This window comes from Vulpes lagopus, chromosome 10 (genome assembly GCF_018345385.1).
Source record: "Vulpes lagopus strain Blue_001 chromosome 10, ASM1834538v1, whole genome shotgun sequence".
In the NCBI taxonomy this organism is placed as follows: Eukaryota; Metazoa; Chordata; class Mammalia; order Carnivora; family Canidae; genus Vulpes; species Vulpes lagopus.
The window spans coordinates 40,950,803-40,973,828 of NC_054833.1; the positions used below are offsets into that span (position 1 = coordinate 40,950,803).

At 52.7% G+C, this 23,026-nt stretch overlaps 1 protein-coding gene across 1 annotated transcript; it reads right to left on the reverse strand.

Annotated features, from left to right (window-relative positions):
* Positions 1-967: 967 nt before the first annotated feature.
* On the reverse strand, positions 968-14,637 carry ABCG4 (ATP binding cassette subfamily G member 4). Its single transcript, XM_041770008.1, has 15 exons — positions 14,454-14,637; positions 13,521-13,770; positions 9,116-9,233; positions 8,856-8,988; positions 8,671-8,721; positions 8,312-8,457; positions 7,081-7,204; positions 6,837-6,951; positions 6,519-6,661; positions 4,974-5,072; positions 4,603-4,771; positions 4,405-4,505; positions 3,168-3,326; positions 2,885-3,003; positions 968-2,732 (listed from the first exon to the last, which is right to left on the reverse strand). Exons 2-15 carry the CDS (start codon positions 13,756-13,758, stop codon positions 2,507-2,509), a joined length of 1,941 nt encoding a protein of 646 aa, XP_041625942.1. The 5' UTR covers positions 13,759-13,770; positions 14,454-14,637; the 3' UTR covers positions 968-2,506.
* Between the last annotated feature and the right edge of the window lie 8,389 nt (positions 14,638-23,026).

Here is a 23,026-nt window from a genome sequence, read left to right on the forward strand (position 1 = left end):
ATGCCAGTCCTCTCCTTCAGTTCCCAGGCTTCAGGATCAGTAAAGAAGAAGGTGAGACAGTGTGCTGCTTCTTGGATCATCTTACCACAAGCATTCAAGGACTTGTGGACAATTGCATACTCCAAACCTCAGGCCACCAAACCATCTGCGGTCCTAGTAGCCAATGGCTCAACCCTGCTAAGTGTGACCTGGGGGCCAGAGAGCTTTGGCTCCAGAGTCTCTCCTGCTCCTCACTGCCCTTCATGACCACTACTACACCCCCCAGCATAGGCACAACCAGGGCTCAGTGAATTCTAAAGAGAGAGACATGTATCATTCGGCAAGAACACACCCATGCAACAGACCTAGGGCACCCACACACAGCTTGCAGATCCACTGTAGTCAGCATTGTTGGCCAATGCCAAGAATGAGGAGTCTGGAGGCCGAAGATCTGGTTCCCAGACCTTGTTTCACCCCTATTAGCTAAGGGTCCTTAGGCAATTTACTTAACCCATGTGTCAGTTCTCTTGTCTGCAAAATGGGTTGTCATGAGAGATAAAGCAAAGTGGGCATGGGATTCTCTTGAGATTATGAACATGAAATATCTGTAACATATTAAAGTATAATACAGGTATTTCATAGGATACACATTCACTGGCTTGACAAATACTAGCTTACCATCCCACAAACTCCCTAAAGTTCTCAGACTTTTTTTCTTAAAATATTGTATTTATTCATGAGAGACACAGAGAGAGAGGCAGAGACATAGGCAGAGGGAGAAGCAGGCTCCCTATGCGGAGCCCGATGAGGGACTCTGATCCCAGGACTCTGGGATCGTGACCTGAGCCAAAGGCAGATGCTCAACCACTGAGCCACCCAGGCATCCATCCCCACAGATTTCTTTCAAGTGTTTTGAAGACCCACCATAGACTATGGTACCAGGCGCCACAGCCAGACACATTTACACATGCATACTGTATAAATATAGGTTTTATTAATAATGGGTGAAGTCCCACAAATACAACTGGCATCTCTGGGTGATGGGGAATATCTGTGGCAGGGTAAGAGAAGAAAGAGTGGTATGTGCACAGGAATAAGGGGGGGGGGTGGGGGAGAACCCTGGGAGGCGGGAAAATCAGAAGTGGCGTGAGTCTGGACCTACCACAAAAGCCAGACATGCTCTGTGTCTGTTGCTCTGGTGCCCAGGGGCCAATGTGGCTGATGGGAAGGCAGGGAGGGTATGGAGAGACCCAGATAGGAGTTTGAATGAGCAGCAGGCGGCGGGGCAAGGGGGCAGCGGAGCGAAAATGCCAGCTTGACGCACAAAAGAAGGGCGATGGGGTGGCAGTGGCCAAAGCCAACTTACGCCCGTGCGTGTGCCTGTGTTGGCTCCTGAGCTCCAGGGAGCTACTGTCTGTGCCACCCTTGCTTTGGAGGGAAAGGAAGACTCAGGGATAGACACTTGCAGATCCCAGGACACCCTGGGTGGCACCAGCCTCACCCTTATAGTCAAAGCGGCATCCTCAGAGGGGTTGGCACTGCCCTTTCTGCAGCACCCACCACCGCCACCACCACCACTACCACCACCACCACCACCATGCCACCACTGCTCCTCCTCAGAGCTGTAGGGGACAGTGAGTGTGTGTTGGGGCAAGATTGCCTGTTCGCATGTATGTGCCTGTAACTGGAGAGGGTAGGGAGTGTTGCAGGACCGAGCAGGAGAAGCAAGAAAGGAGGCTTGGTCTTCTCCTACTCACGCCCCAGAATAAAGTGCATTCTCTAGTTCCAATGGCAGGTGGGAGAGAAACACAGACATTATTGCAGAGGTGCCACCAGACCCTACCCCCGCCAAAGGGGACAGGGAAGGGGATGGGGCATCGCATGGCCCCAGGCCTCTCCAATCCCCAGGATTGGGAGGGGATGGCCCAGACAGGAAACCCAGCTTCTGTTCCAGCAGATTGTCCAAATCAGCCAGGTCTGGGGGTGGGGAGAAGGTGAGGAGGAGGAAGAGACTTCCAGAGCCTTCCCTGCTCCATTCCAATGTCCAAATGGGACTTCCAGGGGACCCCACCAGGGCCCAGCCCTGGAACCCGAACCTTAGAACAGCCCAGTTTACAAACACTTGTGTGGTAGGGACCCCCCAGAGGGGGCCACTTTGGTCAGTTGTAAATGGGGGCCTGGAGAACCTAGGGCTCCCAGGCAGACAACAGAGGAGGGTGCCGAGGGCAAGAAGGAGGGTGGCAGCCTCCTAGTGGTCTTTGCATGCAGATGTTGGAGAGAGTAGGGAGGAAGCTACAAACTGCATCAACTGGGGAAGACTCCTGGGCATGGCAGGGAGGGCTGGAGCCCCCATGGCCACAGCCACGGCTGGGAGCACAGTCCAGCAACCAACCCGTGGAGGAGCTGAGAGAGGGGAAGGTGGCTGCACCAGCAACCAGTGCCAAAGTCTATAAGGTTAAAACAGTCCCAGAGGGCTGGGGCTGGGGGCTTCCACTGCGGGGGCTGGGGCGCAGGCCCGGGCAAGCCTCTATCTCTCCGACTTGACCCGGTAACGGAGCACAAGGTATGCCAGCAGCCGCAAGGCCAGGAAGAAGATGCCCAAGACCAGGAAGTCCAGGTAGAGCTTGGCATCCTCCACATCCAGTGCTCGGAGGATACTCTGTGGATTCTGGAAAGGGCAGTGTTCCTCCAAGCAGGTCAGATCTTCTCGATCCATGCCATAGATGGTGAGAATCACACCCTCAAAGCCATACCTGTGCACGCGGGGACATCAGAGCAGGATACAGAGCATAGGGTCACTGTTCCCTGGGCAAACTGCCAGGGCCCAGCTGCAACTCTCTCATCCCTGCGGCCCGGGCTCCTGCAGGGAGGAGCAGGGACAGATGGTGAGGGCAGGGGCACTGACCTGACATAGGAGAGGTAGGAGCTCCACTGCAGGTAAGTGGGGATGGTCTTGAAGCTGACAAAGAAACCGGAGAACAAGAGGACAGGGATGGCGGTAACTGGACCCACAAAGGTGGCCACCTGGAAGGGAGGGAAGGGGACTGTCACAGAAGTGACCGGGACAGACCCAGGACTGGGGAGGCCCACGGTTTCCCCCCCGATTTATTCCACTCCTTAGGTCAGCCCCTGCTTCCTCCCACCAGACCCCAGCCCCTCTTAGGATCCCCAGGTGCCAGCCCTCCCACCTGTAGGGAATTGGAGGCAGCTCCAATCAGCAGCCCCAAAGACTGGGCCACCAAGGCTGTGGCCGTGGCCAGGGCTGAGAAGAGCAGAAAGCGACTGGTTTCTGCTGGCTGGCCTGTCATCCAGTACATGATGCTGCAGTACACCACCGGGCACACCACCTGGGGAGTGGGCACAGGTCTGAGCAGGGAATGCGAACCATGGTGGCCCAGAGCCTCCATTCCAACTGGGCAGGAACCCCTAGAAGAGTTCTTCCTAGAGCAGCCATGCTTAGTCCTGTCCCCATGCTCTATGCTGTCCTGCCAGGCTGACACATGTCCTCTTGCTTCTCTACTGGATGACCCTCATTCATCCTCCAGTGTCACCATTTCCATTAGGCCCCTTCTGACCGGTTCAGACATGGTGACATCTCCATATTTGAGCTCCTAAACTGGACCAGCTTATTCTTTATATTGCTGATGAGTTAACTCTACATGTGGACACATCTTGTCCCCCTCAGAGCTACCACCTGCAGGAGGCCAGAATCCAAGCCTGGCATGGGATAGTCACGCAGGCTGTTCCCTATATTAGGGCACCTAATCAGGAGGCCACCAGAGGCCGAGATCCAGCCGTGCTCTTCTCACGAAGCCTTGCACCGTGGCATGTGCAGCATCCACCCTGAGGAAGGGGCATCTTTTTCTAATTTGCACACAGCTGCCCTACAGATTACTGGTGGCCCCAGATCTTGGAACAGAGAGCTAGTGGCAATAAAACCAATCCAAACCACCTATTGTTGGGCATTTTAGTACATGCCAAGCAATATTCTAAGTCAGTGTATTAACTCTTGGTTTGTCACAAACAGTTCTGAAGTGGATCCTCGCATCTTTCTACCTTATAGATGGGGATATGGAAGCAGAGAGAGACAGAGCTAACAAGTAGCAGTAAGGCTCTAGCGCCCACTCTAGCTACCCTCCACTGCCGTGGCTCCGATTTACAGAGTCATTCATAGGGTTATTATTTTCATTATTCTCTGGTTGTCATCAGTTGTTCCCTCATGAACATAAGTTCCACAAGCTCAAGATCACCTCTGTCTTATTCGTTTGCTGGATCCTGGTGCCTGGCCCAGAGCCTGGTGTGCAGTAAGTACTCCCCACCTATTTGCTAAGTGAGGAGGAAATGAAAGGACAGCAGGTGACAGGGTTGAAGGAGGCAAGCAAGCAAAGGCAGAAGAAGCCAGACAGGAAGGAGGAGGAGGATTACCTGAAAGGGCACATCGGCCATGGTCTTAGCCAGGTAATATGCTTTGAGGCTGTACCAGTAGTTGAGATGCTCCCTCATGAAGACCGCCATCTCTAAGGGGACTGAGGACACGGGCAGGTGAGGCCCAGCTGGCTGACATCCTGGCCCCGACCCTGAGCCCCTCTACCCCCAGCCCCCACCCAGGGCAGCTCAGCTCACAGGTGAGCACAGTTGGCATAAGGGCAGCAAACATGAGGAACAGCATGGAGAAGAAGAGGCAGCCGGTGTTGTTGAAGACCTTGCTGGCATCGTTACCGATGTGCAGGTAAAGGAGACCAATGAGCACGCCGATTACCACGTGGGACACAAAGCGCAGGTGGGTCAGGACCTGAGTGAGGAGAGGGGATGGGCCACAGGCCAGGGATGGGCAGGCCACACTGGGGTAGGAACTCAGAGCTGCTCTCACAGACACATAGACCCACAGAGCCTTGGGAGGCTGCTGGCTGGTGGGAGGGGGGCAGGGTGCATTCCCACCCCAGCTGTTGAGGTCCTTCACCCCCCCAAAGCCTTCCCCCAACTTGATGCCTCACCGTGTCTCTGAGGATGGACAAGAAGGTCCTCTTGAAGAGGATGCAGAACTGTGTGAGGGTGCTAGTGGCAAAGGTGTGGCTTTCAATGGGATCCACTTCCTGGGGAGAGGACATTGGATCAGGTGAGCCCACCCCACCCACCCACCACACACCCAGCTCAGTGATGGGAAAACTGTTGAGCCCTTCCCCAGGCGAGGGCGTCCTCCAGTCCTTTCTGTACTGATGGAAAATTCTCCACCATTGAGTGGTGTGCCTGGAAGCTGGCCTCAGGGTCGTGATTTGGAGTGAGATTCAGAGAGAGAGAGAGACAAGGAGTGAGTAAAAACTTGAGAGGGAGGAGAGAGCCAGGACATCGAGGACACCTGTGGGGGCTAACAGTAGAACAATCACTCCTCTTCTTGTCTTTACTCCATCAAGAAACATTTACCCAAAGGGCATAGTACCTTTACGCCACCAGTGTCACAATCATAATTTAACAACGATCATAATGATGGCAACTACAACCAGCCTTTCTGGCTTTTGAAGCTGGCATCCATCTTGTCGGTTCGGATGAAAGCATGAACACCAGAGGTCATATGGCCCCCAGGCACGGTTGGCCCAACCCCAGGACCTGTAGGAATGGAACCCCACTAGCTTACAAGTGGTGCATCAGCACTGCCCTAAAGATAGCATCACCAGGCAGACCAAATAAAACCTCTAATATAAAGACTAAGGATATGTTTCAGGTTTCAAGTCTCTTGAGATGGAAAAGACCTCTAGGGTTCAGACATAACAAGCACTGGAGCACCTGCTGGCATGACTTTATGGGTCTCTGGTCAATGACATCCACCTTCTTTTTTTTTTTTTTTTTTTTTGACATCCACCTTCTTAAGAGACCCTGGCCCCAACCTGTGGCCTCAAAAACTCTCCCTTGCAAGCCACTGGGGAGTTTGAGACTTCTGAGCCCCTCTTACGAGCTCCCTGTTCTCCTGGGTGGCCCTCCGCCAGTAAATTGCCTATGTCCTTTCACTTCACAGGCCCACTGTCTGTTTTTGTTGACTTGCTACACGAACTCTCCTTTAGTTTGGAGACATTTTCAAGGGTCACAGTATCTCATTTAGGAAAAAGAACCAACACCAAACAAACACCAGCTGTACCAGCGACGGTGCAAAGAGGTTTATGCGATGATCTAGTTAGTCTTCCCAATAACCCTGGGGGGAAATGTCATCACCTCTGGGCTGGAGATGACAGCAAGACACATGGGCCATGAGGCAAGGGACAGCATTGGGTTTGCTTACCAGGGGGCACTGTGCACCATACTGAGGACACTTAGTAAGAATTTGCTGAACAAATAAATGAACGAGAATGCCAAAGCTCAGAGGTTGACCAACGTGCCCAAGGTCACGCAGCTGTTAGCAGTAGATCTATTCCAAGTTCTGGGGTCTTCCTAGCACCTAATAGTTGTGATGCCTCTGGGGGACAGTCTCTTTGGCAGGGCCATCATCCATGGTCCCATCTACCCTCCCCTTCCACTTTTCTCTCTCTGCCCTCTCTACCTCTACTCACCTGAGGGCAAGGGGGGCATGGGGTGGGGACTTCGTTCTTCTCAGGGCTGCTCTTCTTCTCAGCCATGGCACAGAGCCCATTCTGTACAGCCCTGAACAGCATGGGGTTCAGGTCTCCATACTCTCCAGAGGCCACTTCGATGACTGGGGGACACAGAGGGGAGTGCTTGGCTAAGATCTATCCTTGGTTCCCAAGGGCGAGCCAGGCCCTCCGTGGATGGGGGAAGGCAAGGGACAGTGAGACCTCCCCAGGGAGGCCCAGGTGCATGATCCAATCCCCCAGATTTGGCCCAGCACCGTACCCCAGGCCCCCACTCACTGAAATCAGCCGGGTTGTGGTAGGTGGGGCAGTGCAAGCCAAGCCCCTTCAGGTAGGGGATCAGGTTGGTGACCACGCCCTTGAAGATGCACTGACCTTGACTCAGGATGTAGAGCTGAGGCAGAAAGGGAAGGGTGAGGAGAACACAACCAGTGGATGAGGCAGGGCCCCACTAGCACCTCTACTGACACTCTCCACTCTCCCCATGGCAGGCCAGTCCCCTGTGATGCCCAGGCCCCCTCACCTTGTCAAACATCTCAAAGAGCTTGGCACTGGGCTGGTGGATGGTGCAGATGATCGTCCGGCCCCCCTGGGCCAGGGACTTCATGAGGGACACCACTTGGCAACAGGAGGCACTGTCCAGACCACTGTCCAGAGAAAGGCCACCAGGGGGTGAGGTGTGGTGGGCAGAGCCAAGAGAAGGGAGTGTTTGGGGTGGGGCAGCTGCTACAAAGGGGAAGGAGCTGGCAGGAAAGGAGTCACTCTGGCCGTGCCCGATAGCCTGTACATACTAGATGATTTGGGCGTTTGGAGATACCAAGAACCCCAGAGCGCCCCTCAGTCTAACAAGCAGACATGGAGTGAGCATCTATTGAATGGCAGACACTGGGATCACAATGATGGGCAACTAAGACACAGACTCTGCTTCAGAGGGAGAATGAGTGAACACAGATCAGTCAGGAGGATGCGGAACAAGCCGCAGAAAACACAGGATGACAAAGATGGGGGAGATTCATATCTTTGGCCCAGGGGCTGGAGGGCGGTCAGAGAAGTTTCCTGAGTGCATGTGGAAGAAGGAGGAGCTAAGCCAGCTGACAGCATTAGGGCAGGCGTGGTGGCCAAGGGCATCCCAGACAGGAGACACAACATGTGCAGAGCTTAGAGGCATGAAACACATGGCTGGCCCAGGGAATTATAAGCAATTCAGTGTTATTAGAGCATAAAATACAAGACAGCATGAAGCAAGACAGGAGGCTGGAGAAATAGGTTCAGCCCAGGCCCTTGTAAGTCCTCGGACTTTATTCTGAGGGCAAATGGGACTGGCTGTGTGTTTTCAAACCGGGGAGTAGGCATGGCCAGGGAATGAGGAGTCTGGGGCAGACAAGCAGACAAGCAGGCAAGAGCTGATGACGTCCAGAACTTAAGTACTGGCACCAGGGATGGGGGAAGGGCAAATCTGAGAGAAAGGAGGTAGAATCAGCAGGATTGGGTGACTGATTGGCTGCGGGGAAGAGAAGCAGAGGGAGACATCAGTCAAGGAGGACATAGAATTCCTGCCTACGTGAAGGATGGGGCTGCCACGGCAACAGGATTGGCAGGGATGGATGAGGAGTAAGCCCTTCTCTGGGCCCCAGGAGGCTGCTGGGCAGGGACTTTGGTCTCCAGCAGGGGAGCAGATGCAGCCTCCTGGCTAAGGCTAAGGGCTAAGGGCTGAGGGAGGGGGCTTCCTGGTGGGAGAGGCCAGGAAGAAATACCTGGTGGGCTCGTCAAAGAACATGACGGGTGGGTTGTTGACCAGTTCCAGGGCGATGGCCAGGCGTTTCCTCTGCCCACCAGAGAGCAGGGCTGTCCTCGTGTGGGAGCAGGACATCAGGCCCAGTGCTGTAAGGATCTCTGTCACCTGGCCCAGCCCCCCCCCACCCGGCCCAGGTCAGCTTCAGAATCTCTGCTCCTCCCCACCCCCATGCCACCCCAATTTACAGAAGCTTTCCCTTGGGTCTACTTGGCCTCCAGTGTCCCAGCCCCCAACTCAGGACCCCACAACTCCAGAGCACAAAAAAGGGCACCTGTCCTGTCCCCCCGACCCCACCCCAGCTTCCTCTTCCCCACTCACCAGCTCCTTCTTCACCTCCTGCTTCTCACTCAGCTTCAGGTTAGCAGAGACCTGAGGCCCAGAGAGCAGGCAGGTCAGAGATGGGTGGGAGGAGGGCCCTGCCTTGACCCCTCTGCCACTGAGGAGGATGGGGACAGTAGACAGACGCTGGGGCTGGCAGAGGGAGCCGGCTCCCCAGCCCTTACCATCATGGCTTCCAACACCGTGAGGTGCGGCAGCAGCATGTCGTCCTGCATGATATAACAGGACATCTTGCGGAAAGTCCTCAGTTCCCGCGGCCTCCCGTTGACCAGGATCTGCCCCTTCATTCCAGACTCCCTGAGGGAACATTGGTCGCAGATGGAGGTGTCGAGGCCACTTCAGAACACCTTCCATGCTCCCCAGGGGATCCTCCTTTCTGGCTCCTGCCCCATCCCTCACCTCCCCCACCCCCACCCGCCCTCACCTGTATCCTGCCAAGATGTTCATGAATGTGGACTTGCCAGCCCCTGAGGGGCCCATGATGCCAATCAGCTCCCGGCGGCAGAATTTACCCGACAGGCACTTGAGGAGGGTCTTATAACCTGCGGTAAGGGAGGAAGGGAAGAACTTCTAAACAGGGTTCCAGGGCACCGAGGCACCCAAAACTCTGAGGAGTGGCCCTGGCTGTTAGTGAACTAGGCAGCCCCCTACTCAGGGAGGTTGGTCAGGATGGAGGAACAAGCTTCCAACTGGCAAGGGTATTCACACCCTCTGCTCCTGTTCCCCGAGAGCTGCCCGCTATTAATGTCAGAGAACCAGAGGTGACCACACCCTTCGGTAGGCCATGAAAGAAACCTCCACACCTCACGGATGGGCATGGAGAGGGATCAAGCCTATCAATGACCCTGCTCCCCTTATATAAACATAGTCGTCATCCTCACTCCCTCTGGGAAGACTTTGCCAGGCATCAGCCTGAGTGAGCTAGTTAAACGTCCTCTGTGTTCCCCTGGCACTTTGCATATGCCAGCATGTTTGCTACTTGAGGTCCCTGTCCCTCACCCCTGTCCCCCAGGCTCGTAAGTCTGTGAGCTACTTGGGGACAGAGTCTGTGTCTTACTCATCTTTGTCACCTCAGCAGACTGGCATGTACTAGCCGCTCACTGAGTGTTCTCTGAGTGCGTGTTCCCAGCACTTTTGCCTCATTCTGAAAAAGCCTTCTTCTTTGGGCTCTCTTGACCCCCTAGGCTCCCTTCTGCAGCCCCTAATATGGCTCAGTAAAATCTTATGGTTCATCCATTCACTGGGAGGGAGCAGATGCATTAAGAGCACTGATCTGGGGGCACCAGGTGGCTCAGTGGTTGAGCCTCTGCCTTTGGCTCAGGTTGTGATCCAGGGTCCTGGGATCGAGTCCCACATTGGGTTCCCTGCGGGGAGCCTGCTTCTCCCTCTGCCTGTGTCTCTACCTCTTTCTGTCTCTCTCATGAATGAATAAATAAAATCTTAAAAAAAAATAGGAGCACTGATTTGGAGTCAGGTGGACCATGGTTCAAATTCTGGTTCCATGGGGACCCCTGGATGGCTCAGTGGTTTAGTGCCTGCCTTAGGCCCAGGGCATGATCCTGAAGTCCCAGGATCGAGTCCCATGTCGGGCTCCTGCATGAAGACTGCTTCTCTCTCTGCCTATGTCTCTGCCTCTCTCTCTCTCTCTTTCCCTCATGAATAAATAAATAAAATCTTAAAAAAAAATTGTGGTTCCACACCTAGCAGCTGTGTGACCTCAGGCAGGTTGCTTAACTTCTCTGAGCTCCAGGTCCCTCATCTGTAAATGAAGATTATAGTATCTATCTCAAAGGGTTATTATAAAGATTCAATGAGATAATATAAGTAAAGTCTATGACACAGCCCTTGGCACACAGAGTACATTTAAAAAGTGACATTTTACTATTAATTCTATTTGACAAATGCTTATTGATATCTACTACATTCCAAGCTCTGTACCAGACACTGGACAAAAACTGAAGAAGACACATTTCCTGCATTTGAGAAAGTCACGGTCTAGGTTTAAAAAAAAAAGATGGAAAACATCTCTGAGGAGAGCAAAAATAAGGATTATAACAGAAGCACTAATTAATGTACAATGAGAATGTAGAAAACAGAATTGAGGAGGGGCAAGGGAAAAATTAGGAATGACTTCATGGGAGAAGTGGCATTTAAGTGAAGTCTTGAAGGCTAAGCACCCTTCAAAAATGGAGAGGAAAGTCAGAGGCTCTCCAATTCTTGGGAGGAAGAGCTCTGCTACATGAGGGCATATATATAACACAAGCCAGGAAGCAGAGGTCAGAGACTACACAGAGTCACTTGTGGAAACAAGGTGGTAGAGAGGAAGGGAGAGGGCATGAGCTGAGCCCTGCCTGCTATGCTTGCAGACCTGCTTCAGTGAGGCAGAAACACCAAGGCCCTACTGGAGATTTGCTCGCTATCACCATTCTCCGACCCCCACAGAGCTCATTTTCCTCTCCCCTCTACCTCTTTAAGCAGAGATAGTGAAGGGATGTGATATTTCACCCTCCCTCCACAGCACCCCGCTGTCCCTCTGGACACATCCATTCAAAAGGAGGCTCAGCTGCTGTCCACTGTGGGGTCCCCCTCACACCAACTGCCTGGATAGTGCTTTACAATTTACAAACTCATTACTTCCACTGCTGCTATAGCAACATGGATGAGCCAACTGGGACCCAGAGACATCCAGTGACTCACCCAAGGTCATACAGCAAGTTCTTTCCTGGGAGAGAGGGAGCCATAGGTTCCATTGCCCTGCCTCAGGGATTAGCACCATCAATCAGAAAGACGTGTGGTTGTGTACTCTAGCAACCGCCTTTCAGAGCGACTCGCAGGAAGTGATTTCTTTTGCAGGGGAAGAAACAGGCCATGATCAACCTTCCCCTCATTTAATCCCACCCAAGCACCAGACTGAATACTGATGCCTAATACAAATATCTTACACTTGCATTTTCAAGCATTTTCACAGATAGCGCCTTGGCTAAGCTTCACGACACACCTGCGTGCTGGCGATTCTTATGGCCCCAGTTTACAGATGAAGAAAGTGAGTCCAAGAGAGGGTAAGCAGACGGCCCAAGGTCATCTAGCGGACCCGGTGGCTAGGAACCCCATCTTTGAACACCTGCTCTTCCGCAGCTGCTCATCACAGGAGGGGCCTGCCAGGCCTCCCAGATAAAGACACACCAGAGCTCTAGTCCTGCCTGCATCAGTAACTTTCTCGTGATTTTGTCAACTCACTTAATCTTTGAGGACCTCTGTTTCCTCATCTAGAAAACAAGGATACTAATAACGCCTCCCAAGGCATAATAGGGTTATTGTCAATATTAAGTGGCATATTTAATAATAAGTCATGGGAAAGTGCTTTTGAAAACTAGAAACATCATATATCATTAGAGGAGATGGGTGGCAAGTCCTTACCTGGGCAAGGCAAACACCGCCCTCTCTACCCGCCCCTCGCTCTTCTTCCCCTCTGCCTACCATTAATGGCTTTCTGTCATCCAGACAAGGGGAGAGGGATTCCAGTCAAAAGACAAGTCAAAGAGAGGAGGACAGAGGGCTAAGAAAAGGCAAGAGACAGAAGAGACACCAAAATGGACAGTAGAGAGCATAGGGCTAGCAATGTCAAAGGCAGGAAGCACCTGGTCAGGGGTGCCAATCTGGCTGGAGGTGGGGGTGGGGTGGAAGCAGCTGGTCCATCTAACTACATTTCTTTCTTATCTTCATATCTCCTTAAAACTGAGGAAAAACAGAACTATAGGAATAATGCCCACCTCCTCATTTGCCCAGAGCTGGTCTTAGGGCCAGCAGAGGCTGAGCAGAGGCTGCTCCTGGCAGGGGGTCCAGAGGCCTCAGATTCTATTGACTCAGGCCCTGTGACTTTTTGGGTCACTCAAGAGAGTGAGGGTGGGGAATGCAGAGACAGCTCATGCTCAGTCCTGCTCTGAAGCACCCCAAATTTATTTCTTAAATCTCGGAGAACAATGTCCCAGCTCCACCCCTGACCCACACCCAGCTCTGGGAAACAAAACAAAACAAACCCCCTCAGCTTCTCTATTCCCAGCTCCAGCTGCCTAGGGCAGGCGGGGGCAAGGACCCCAGGGGCTGGTGAGGGTTCCAAGGAAATCAGAGCCCCAGACCTTACCCACTGGCGCTGATGAGAGAAAAGAGAAGGAGATGAGAATGCTGTACCAGGGAAGTTAAGAGATGCAAGAATAATACACAGAGAGCTGGAAAACTTGGCTTCTGGTCCCAGCTCTGCCACTTATTGGCTGTGCAGCACTGGTCAAGTTACTCAACTTTCCGGATCCTCAGTTTCCTTATTAGTAACATGGGGATGTCACCTATCCTGCTAAACCTTCACCCTCCCTGCCTCGGAGGACTTCAGCAAGAATGAAGTAAGATGACAGGAATGAGAACATCCTTTAAAGTGAGCAGTGTTCTATACCTACAAGGATATTGCTAACCACTGAGGAGGGCTGCAATACAGCTCCCGATTTCTCATACCAGGCCCCGAAGCCCGGAATTCTACCTAAAATAAAGGCAGACTCCTCAAGGACCACTTAAGGACCAGAGGTTAGAGTGTCATCTTAGAGGAGGAAAGCTTCAATAGCCAGTTGGACCTAGTGTCCCCCAGTGCTCACAGGTGTGTGTGTGGTGGGGGGGCAGGAACTGGCCCGGCAACTGTGTGCACAGTCAGTGGTGGGTCGAGATTTCAGCTGCTCCCACAGAGCCCACTGGGGTGGAACTTGCGGAACAGGAGACACCCAGGCCTCCTGCTCTCTAAGAGACTCCTGGGGGCTCCACAGCTCCCCACCTGGCTGCCCCCTTACCCCGTTTGCGCCAGCAGGGCCCCTCCCGCACGGAGTAGGACAGCTCCACGAACTCGATGTCCACCGCGGAGCGCTTGGGGAGGTGGGAGAAGCGCTGGGCTTCGGTGATGTGGTTCTCCACCTTCTTCAGGTGCGTGGTCAGCATCGGGGGCTCCGCCCCGTCCTCCAACGCCACGGCCATGGCCACGGCCCCGGGTCCCAGTCCACAGCCCACGGCCTCCAGCGCCTTCTCCTCCATCACGCCGCCGGCCTGCAGGGAGAGGGCCTGCTCAGTTCGGGGGCAGACCCCCCGCAAGCCCTGGCTCAAAGCTCCCTTGCTTGCCGATGTTCCCCCACCCCCACTCCCCGCCTCCTTCGTAGGGCAGATCGGCTACTCGGAGCACCCCACTTCCCACCGCCAGAGCATCTGCCCTCTCCTGCCCCCCACTCCCCGCGTAGCCGCGCTCAGTCCCGACCTCTCCTCGGTCCAGGCAGCCCCAGCCCCAGCCCGGCCCCAGCCCGGCCCCTAGAAGCCCTCACCCGCCCCCCCCCCCACCCGCGGCGGCTCTAATCTCCTTACCCCGCAGGCCAGCAGCCCCTGGGGACTGGAGGGTTGGGGGGCGGGGAGGAGGGCAGGGGCGGCCGGCCGAGGCTGCCCGCTAGGAGGGCCGGGGAGCCGGGTGCGCGCAGGGCTGACCGGGGGAAGGCGAAGGAAGAGGAGGCTGCGGGCCTCCCGCCGCATCTCCCGCTGCATCCCCCTCCCCATCCCCGCGCGCGCCGCCGGCCGGCCCCTCCCGCCCGCGCCCCTGCGCCCGCGCGCCCCGGGCTCTCCCCACCGGCGGGCGCACCACCCGGGCTCAAGACCACCCCTCCCCCGCCGCCGCCGCGCCCCCCGGGGCTCCCCTCCCCATCTCCCCGGCTGCCCAGCTCCCCAGCTCCCGCAAGCCTAGTCACCTTGACGCGCCCCGGGCCGGTGCGGACCGGGAAGCTTGGCGCTGCCGCCGGCCGGGGATGAAGACTCCGGGCTCCTCACCTGCCTCCGGCTGCGGCACCCGCGGCCCGGCTCCCGGTCCCGGCGGCGCGGGCCGGGGCGGGGCCGGGGCGGGGCGGGAGACTGGGGAGGGCCCGGGCCGCGGGTCCGCGGAGAGCTGACGCGGGGGGGGGGGGCGAGGGGCGCGCCCCGCCGGGGCTGCGCACGGCCGGTTCCCGGAGCCGGTCCCGGGCGCCGCGTCCTCCCGAGCCTCCCGGCCGCTGCGCTCCGCTCCCAGCTACTGCTCGCCGGCCCCGCTGTTCTTAAAGGGCCCGCACCGCCCCGCAGCCGGCGGGGGGCGGGCAGGGCGAGGGGGACAGCGGAGCCCGCGACACGGGAGCAGGTGTGAACCCAGGACTGGGGAAGGGGGGGCGGCGGAGAAGGATCGACGTGGAGACAGTGGGGAAAGGAGAGCCCAAGTCGCTCAGTGGGGACAGGTCCGTGGATTACAAACTAGACAAGGTGGTGTGCGTATAGGGTGGGGTGGGCACTGGGGTGCAGGTGCCATCACTCTCAAGGGGCTGTGAAGCTGTTAGATGTCTGCACCATTCCCCCACCAATTTCCCTCAGTTCTGGCCCTTGAGCTCAGGCTTCCTCCAGGGATTCCCCAAACCAGATAAAAAGCTCTGAAAGCTAGAGTCTTGGGATATCCTGCTCCCCTTTCCCCAGGCCATTCCGGGCTTTCCCTAACTAGTTAAGAAGGGAAGGAGGGTGGAGGCTTCGGGAGAGCTTGCAAGCAGCTCCAAGGTTCCGTGGTACTTATAACTCAGCCTGCTCCACTACAGAAATCTTTACGTCCCCAGGCAAATTCAGGCCTTTAGGACAGGCACGCATCTGATGCTGGAGGCGCATCTGTGCCAGGGCATGAACCCAGCTCACAGACACTGCCTTTGGCATCTTCTAGTACACTCGTCATTCCCTCCTTCAGCTCACGAGCCTTCAAATGCAGGTCCCAAGAACACTCCAGGGCTTTCCCCTGCTTTGCTCCTTTCTCATGCTCTCATGCCCGCCCCCCGCCTGCCCCAGCCCCGGTCTTGTAGGGGTAAGTAGGTTAGCCAGTTGAGACACGTGGCCTGAGCTTTTAAGTTCCCACCTGTCATAGAGCACAGACAGATGGGAGGGGAGGCTGCTGGTGCCACTGTCACCTCCTTACTGCAGCAGTCCAGAGGTTACTAGCAGTCAAGCCTCTCCCCTGCTCATCAGCCCCTCCTCCAGCCTCTCCATAGCCCTGAGACTGGCGGCCCCTGCAGGACATCTCCACACTTCACCCTGCCTCTGTAAGGCTTAGTGGATTTGGGATCCAGCCCTCCCTAACTTCCCTCATCCCACGCCCCCAAATTCACCACTGTTCCTTAAGATGAATGTTCTCACTCTGGTCTAGTCACCTAGACGCGCCTGGAGATGGAGATGGACCCCTTCATTTTCCAATGCTGTAGTATAGACTCCCCATCCCAAATGGTTGCTTTTACAGAGCAATCACTGCAGACCTGGCATTTCCTAATTTAATTCTCACAATATCCTTATGAGCCAAGTGTTACAACTTCTCTTTAGAAATAAAGAAACAGAGGCATAATGAAGGTGATTAAGCAATGTGCCCAAAAGGGTGCTTCTAGTCTGCAGCAGAGCAGGGCTTGAATTCTGAGGTCTTTGCTTTTCCCCACCTCACTCTGGGGCCTCTCAGAGCCCTATTTCCAAATGGACTGTCTCCCTCCATTTTCTGACAGGCTCTTCCATTCTTTCAACATAACCACATCTTAATGACGCTCCTCCCCTTTCCCTAGCATACAACTTGCCCATCCTCAGGAAAGTTTCCTGCCCTTTCTTAGAAACACCATGCCCCCTTTTCCGGACAGTCTTCACCAGTTCCAGAGACCAACATTTCTAAGTCTTCAACCAGCTTTCTATACCGTGGGATTCACACCCCACGCCCCAGAGCAGTGATCCTTCCTCTTTGGCCGTGAGTTAAGCATCATTTGGGGGCATGTCAAAAGACGTCTAGATAATACTCCAAGCCAGTTAGTCCTGATCTCTAAGGTGGGACTCAAATGTTAGTGTTTTTATTTATTTATTTTTTATGTTAGTGTTTTTAAAAGCTCCACAGTAGGGATGCCTGGGTGGCTCAGCGGTTAAGCGTCTGCCTTTAGCTCAAGGTGTGATCCCGGGATCTAGGATCAAGTCCCGCATCCTGCTCCCTGTGAGGAGCCTGCTTCTCCCTCTGCCTCTGTGTGTGTGTGTGTGTGTGTGTGTGTGTGCGTCTCATGAATGTATAAATAAAATCTTTTAATAAAATAAAAAAATAAAAACTAAAATAAAAGCTCCACAGTTGACCCCTCTGGTCAAGATTCACTACCCTATATGAACTTTCCACTCCCTGGGTTGGAATACCCACCAGAAACCCATGAAAGTCCACTCTCTTCCCTCGACCAGGCCGTCCCATGCTCTAGAATGCCCTCTCCCCATTCTGTTAGCACATCTTCCATGACCTGAATCTGGTGTTGGAGATCTGCATTCTGACCTTGATGCTTTTACTCATGCTGTGCTCTTAAGCAAATTTCCCCACCTCTCTGAGCCTCGTCCATGAACGAAAGATGACAAAAATCCTGCCGATCAGCCTCGAAAAGTTTTTATGAGGTTCAAGGGTCCAAGGGCTTGATGCCTATTCTCAAGAATAGATTACACATCCTTACTCTCCAGGTGAGACTTACCATGATTTATTTTATTTCCACTAGAAGAATCTCCCACTCCCTTAGACAGGAAACTACATTTATTGAGTGCCTATCATGTGCTAGGTGCCTAGCATAGAGATATGATCTCTGAGTAAAGAGCAAGGTCTGTATCTTTCTCCCCTGAATTCCCAGAACGTGGACCCAGAAAATACACTCAATAGATATCAGCTGACTGATGGACAGTCTAAGCAGTCCTCATGACGACTCCATGAGGTCAGTACTAGCCTCCCATGTTTCAGATAAGGAAACTGATGCTCAGAAATGTTAAATACAAGCATGACTTCACACAGTTAATGTAATGGCTCCAGGGATCCAAATCAAGACTTAGTAATTCTAAACCATGACTTTATCTACTATGCCAATCTTCCTCATACTCTAATATTCCACTTTCCCATTTTTTTTAAAGTAGATCCATCTCTATTCCTATGAATAGACAGACCTCTTCTTGTTCTCGGATATAAAACCTTTCCATCGGGCAGCCCCAGTGGCTCGGCGGTTTAGTGCCACCTTCAGCCCAGGGTATGATCCTGGAGACCCGGGGTCAAGTCCTGCGTCAGGCTCCCTGCATGGAGCCTGCTTCTCCCTCTGCCTGTCTCTCTCTCTCTCTCTGTCTCTCATAAGTAAATAAAATATTTTTTTAAAAAAACCTTTCCATCCTTCTAGAGGCCCACTAGGACAGACCCTCCTCATTCTGGGAGATACTCCCATCACATATCCCCCAAATAAGACCTTTGATTCCCTTGAACACACACACCTGCATCTCTAATTCCTAGAAGAGATCTCATAACTCAAAAGTGGTGGCTCTCAAACTTCAGAATGTATCAGAATCATCTGGAGGGCTTGTTAAAACAAATTGTTAGCTCTACTCCTAGAGTTTCTGATTCAGTATGTGGGATGGGGCCAGAGAACTTGCATCTCTAATAAATCCCTAGGTGATGCTGATGCTGCTAGTCTGGGGATCACACTTTGAGAACCATTGCTCAAGAGAACAGTCATCCCTCAATCGAGACCCAGAACCCCCCCCATCTCCTACCATGGACTTTCTTTCCCTCAGATGGACTACCTTCCCCCTTCCCCAAATAGTCCTCCTCCATTCTCTGGGATTGATCTTTTCCTTTCTCTGGGACCTCCTCAATTCCCACCTTCCCAAGATAGAGCCTCCACCCTGCGCAGATTCCCAGACCCAGACAGTTAAGGGTTGATGCTAATTGGCTTATAAGAAGCAAGGCAGAAAGAGTAAATTCCTGTCTCAGCTTAGTGCCAGGAGTTAATCTAGCAGACAGGCTGCTCTGGGCAAGGATTTGTGGGAGAAGTAGTTGGTAAGGAGCTTGGTGGACCTATGGAAAAAGGAGGGTAGCAGTGTCCTATGGGATCAGGGAAGGAACTGGACAGGAACTCTGGAACCACCTCAGTTCTGCTTCCAACGCCTCAGACCTCTCATCCCCGGTGCCTCCCTTGCCCACCACACTAGTATCTCATCTTGGAAAGAATGATTTTAAAGTGTATTTGTCAAAAGAAGGACCCTCTGCTGGCCACTGGGGGAAACACAGCCCAGAAGTGGGAATGAGGGGGCCGTGAGGAGGGAGGCGGATGGAGCACCCCAAGCCCAAGGTAGGCAGTGAAGATGGGCATAGGCGTGAGTCCAGGCAGCGAAGGGGTACCTACTAGGCAGAGACCCTGCTGTTGTTTTAAAATTATTCTTTTAAAACTATAAAAATACAACATACATAACAAAATCAAGCAACATTGAAGGTCATTTTAAAAGTGTAATACGGGGATGCCTGGGTGGCTCAGTTGGTTGAGGGCCTGCCTCTGGGTCAGGTCATGATCCCAGGGTCCTGCAATGGAGCCTCTGCATTGAACTCTTTGCTCAGTGGAGAGCCTGCTTCTCTCTCTGTCTGCCGCTCCCACTGCTTGTGCTCTCTCGCTCTCTGACAAATAAATAAACATATAATATGTAGCTCTCCATCTCTCTCTTGCTATATAGTGCCTGCCATTTCCTTTTGTTATGAAGAAAATTAAGTGATCTTCAAAGCTGCAAAATGTCAAGGTTGTCTACCTAAGAGTCTTTTCCCTTCAGATCCCTCTCATTCCCCCCATCACCCCCCTATCCCAACTTGTCTCCTTCCTTCCTAGACTTGAGCTCCCTCCACCCCCCTGGCTGTGTCCTCTGCACAGAACCAGCCTCAGAGCAGATAGACGCCTGCAAGTGTTTCTGTGGGGTCATTCCCCTCGTGAGACAGGGCTCACTCCACTGGAGCGGGGGTAGAAACCCCTCTGCGGGTAAGCGTGGACTCTTCCACAGCAGTGACTTCTCTCCACTCAGCAGCCTCCTTCTTTTAGACACACCATGGACTCTGAATAGCTCCGTTAAAAAATGATCCCTTTCCGGGGCCCCTGGGTGGCACAGTCAGCTAAGCAGCCCACTCTTGACTTCGGCTCAGGTCATGATCTCAGAGTCCTGGGATCAAGTCCCTCACTGGGCTTTGTGCTGAGTGAGGAGCCTGCTTGGGATTCTCTCTCTCTCCCTTTCCCTCTGCAGCCCCCCTTCTCTTAAAAAAAAAAAAAAGGTCCCCTTTCTGATCATAAGCTTTCCCTTCTGCTCTCTAATCTTCAGAAGCCTTATTGAAACCTCTAATGCTTTGTGGTTTGGGGGAGAGGTGCTGTTTTTTGTTTTTAAGTAAGCTCGATGTCCAGCATAGGGCTTCAACTCATGACCCCAAGATCAAGAGTCACACGTTCCACCAGCTGAGCCAGCCAGCTGCCCTGGAACCTCTAGTGCTTTGATTCTAACCACTACCTTCTGGTGTCCCAGGGCCTCCCTGTCCAGTCTGCTCCAGCTGCTTTAATTACCCTGCTCCTAGGGGATGCCTGGGTGCCTCAGTGGTTGAGTGTCTGCCTTCAGCTCGGGGCATGATCCTGGGCTCCTGGGATTGAGTCCTGCATCGGGCTCTCCATAGGGAGTCTGCTTCTCCCTCTGCCTATGTCTCTGCCTCTGTGTCTCGAATGAATGAATGAATGAATGAATGAATGAATGAATAAATAAATAAATAAATAAAATCTTTTAAATTACTCTGCTTCTTGGCTGACGCAATCCACATCCCAGCCGTGGGTCAACCCCACAGTCCATCTTCTGTGTTTGCTCCAGGGGTGCCGGTGTCTGCTACAAAAAAGGGTCTGTAGTGAAGTTGCCGCTGCCTTATCTTGGTCTTCACCCTCAGCTGCATCATCAGGGGATCTGTCTCAATCCTACATCTGTTAATGACAATTCTAAAACTTGACAATTCTTATAAATCCCAAAACTTTAATTCCCATTTTCTCAAGGAAATAGAGACAACTGGATGTGGAGGCCCTCTCACCCCTCCCAGCCAAACCTCCTCCCTCTAACTCAGAAAGGAGCGGAGTCTCCAGTCCTTTCCTCACTGTCATCTATGTGCTTGTCCTCTGTGTTCCTTGCCCAGCCAAGAAGGGAAAATTTTCACAATCCCCGCCAACCTTCCCTCTCAGCCTCAACCCCTGCTATCCAACACGAAATGGGTCTGCTCCTTTATTCCCAAAGTGCACTGTGGGGTTCCTGGTCTTGAGCAAAACTCATTCATTCATTTACCATTCCTTATACCTGTACTGATAGGTCCTAATCTTACAGAAGTGACTATTCCCCATGACCATTCCTCTCTCTCTCCTCATTTTGGGGAATCATTGGTCTTCTATACTCACTCAGTCCTTCTATGTTCTTTCTGAGATTGCGGACTTGCCCCAGGTAAGAGAAAAGAAGCATTAGCTTCCACATTCCTGGGCCACTGGTCTTCTCTCCACACACTCTTTTTTTTTTTTTTTTTTTTAAGATTTTATTTATTTATTAGAGAGAGAGAGAGAGAGAGAGGCAGAGGGAGAAGCAGGCTCCATGCAGGGAGCCTAACAGTGGGATTCGATCCGGGTCTCCAGGGTCACACCCTGGGCTGAAGGCGGTGCTAAACCTCTAAGCCACCGGGGCTGCCCTCTCCACACATTCCTTGAGGAAGAGTAAGACAGGTTGTCTCCTTAATCTTCAGGGACCATGATGAAACCCTAAGGCAATCAAATTAGTATGGTCCTCCTCCTCCCTCCAAAGTTCTGTTCTCACCCACCTACCTACTCATCTCTGATATCCTTCCACAAGCCTCTGGCTACTTAGATTCAATAACCTCTGACCCTGGATCCAGTGCTTTCTATGCCTGCTGAGCCGCAAATACCCCGTCCTGGAGAACTGGAATCACACCATAGCAGGCCAGAATCTCTTCTGCTGTCCCCATGATCCAGAGCATGGAATTTCAAGGAAGGAGGAAAAGAAGGAAGGAAGGAAGGAAGAAGGGAAGGAGGGAGGGAGGAAGGAAGATTGAGACCAGAATTTGATCATTAATATATACAACTGACCCTTGAACAACATGAGTTTGAATTATGCGGGTCCAACTATAAATGGATTTTTTCAATAAATACAGAACAGTACCGTAAATATTTTTCTCTATTTTTAAGATTTCTTTATTCATTCATGAGAGACACAGAGAGGCAGAGACAGGCAGAGGGAGAAGTAGGCTCCTTGCAGAAAGCCTGATGTGGGACTTTATCCCAGATTCCAGGATCATGCCCTGAGCGGAAGGCAGACAGACGCTCAACCGCTGAGCCACCCAGGCGTCCCAAATGTATTTTCTCTTATGATTTTCTTAAAACATTTTTTTCTAGGTTACTTTACTGTAGGAATACACAATATATAATACATGACATACAAAACATGTTAATTGACTGCTTCTTTTCTTGGTGAAGCTTCTGGTCACCAGTTAAGTTTTAGTGGAGTCCAAAGTGACACATGAATTTCCAAGTCCATGGGGGAGGAGGCCGGTGCCCCTACCCCCACATTGTTCAAAGGTCAACTGTATATTTTGAAAGAAACTATAATCAGTTGGATGTCCTTATATATGCTTCATGCATCAGTATTTTCTTTTTTTTTTTAAGATTTTATTTATTTATTCATGAGAGACACACAGAGAGAGAGAGAGAGAGAGAGAGAGAGGCAGAGACACAGGCAGAGGGAGAAGCAGGCTCCATGCAAGGAGCCTGATGTGGGACTCGATCCGGGGTCTCCAGGATCACACCCTGGGCTGCAGGCGGCACCAAACCGCTGCGCCACCGGGGCTGCCCAATATTTTCTTTTTAAATTGTATATGGAAAATGGGGTACCACCATGTTTTCAAGGTTTGGAACCTTTATTTATTCATTTTTAGATATTTTATTTGAGAGTGAGAAAGAGCACAAGCAGGGAGGAGAGGAAGAAGCAGGCTCACTGCTCAGCAGGAAGGCCGATACGGGGCTCAGTCCCAGGACCCTAGGATCATGATGTAAACCCAAGGCAGACACTCAACCGACCAGCCAGGTGCCCCAAGGCTTGGAGTCTTTAAAGTCTTCATCTGGTCTTAGGAGATAGGTCTCTAATGACTTGCTTTTGGGGTTTTGGCCCTGTTCTATTCAACTTTTTAACCCACCTCTTGAGGATGGGTATCAATCAAAATTTTAATAAGAACAAACAGGAGGGCCTGCTGTAAAGTCCAAGGTAACAGGTACATACGTCTGAAGTGAAGGGGCATGACTCGGGCAATAACAAAATATGTAGACAGGGGTTCTAGGGGGCAGTGGCTTCACATAAATTGAGAGCATGATGTAACCACCAAAACACATGCCTAGAAGAGGCAGGGGTGGAGAGGGCCCTAAGTTACAGAGCAAGAGAAGATAGAGAAGAA

Bases quoted from the DNA above. Each gene is read 5' to 3' on its own strand.
- ABCG4 (XM_041770008.1), bottom strand. From the start codon at position 13,758: ATGGAGGAGAAGGCGCTGGAGGCCGTGGGCTGTGGACTGGGACCCGGG. The intron at 6,662-6,836 runs GTGAGTGGGGGC...TGTGTCCCCCAG, and splicing joins CCACAACCCGGCTGATTTCA to TCATCGAAGTGGCCTCTGGA. The intron at 4,506-4,602 runs GTGAGCTGAGCT...CCGTGTCCTCAG, and splicing joins TATGCCAACTGTGCTCACCT to TCCCCTTAGAGATGGCGGTC.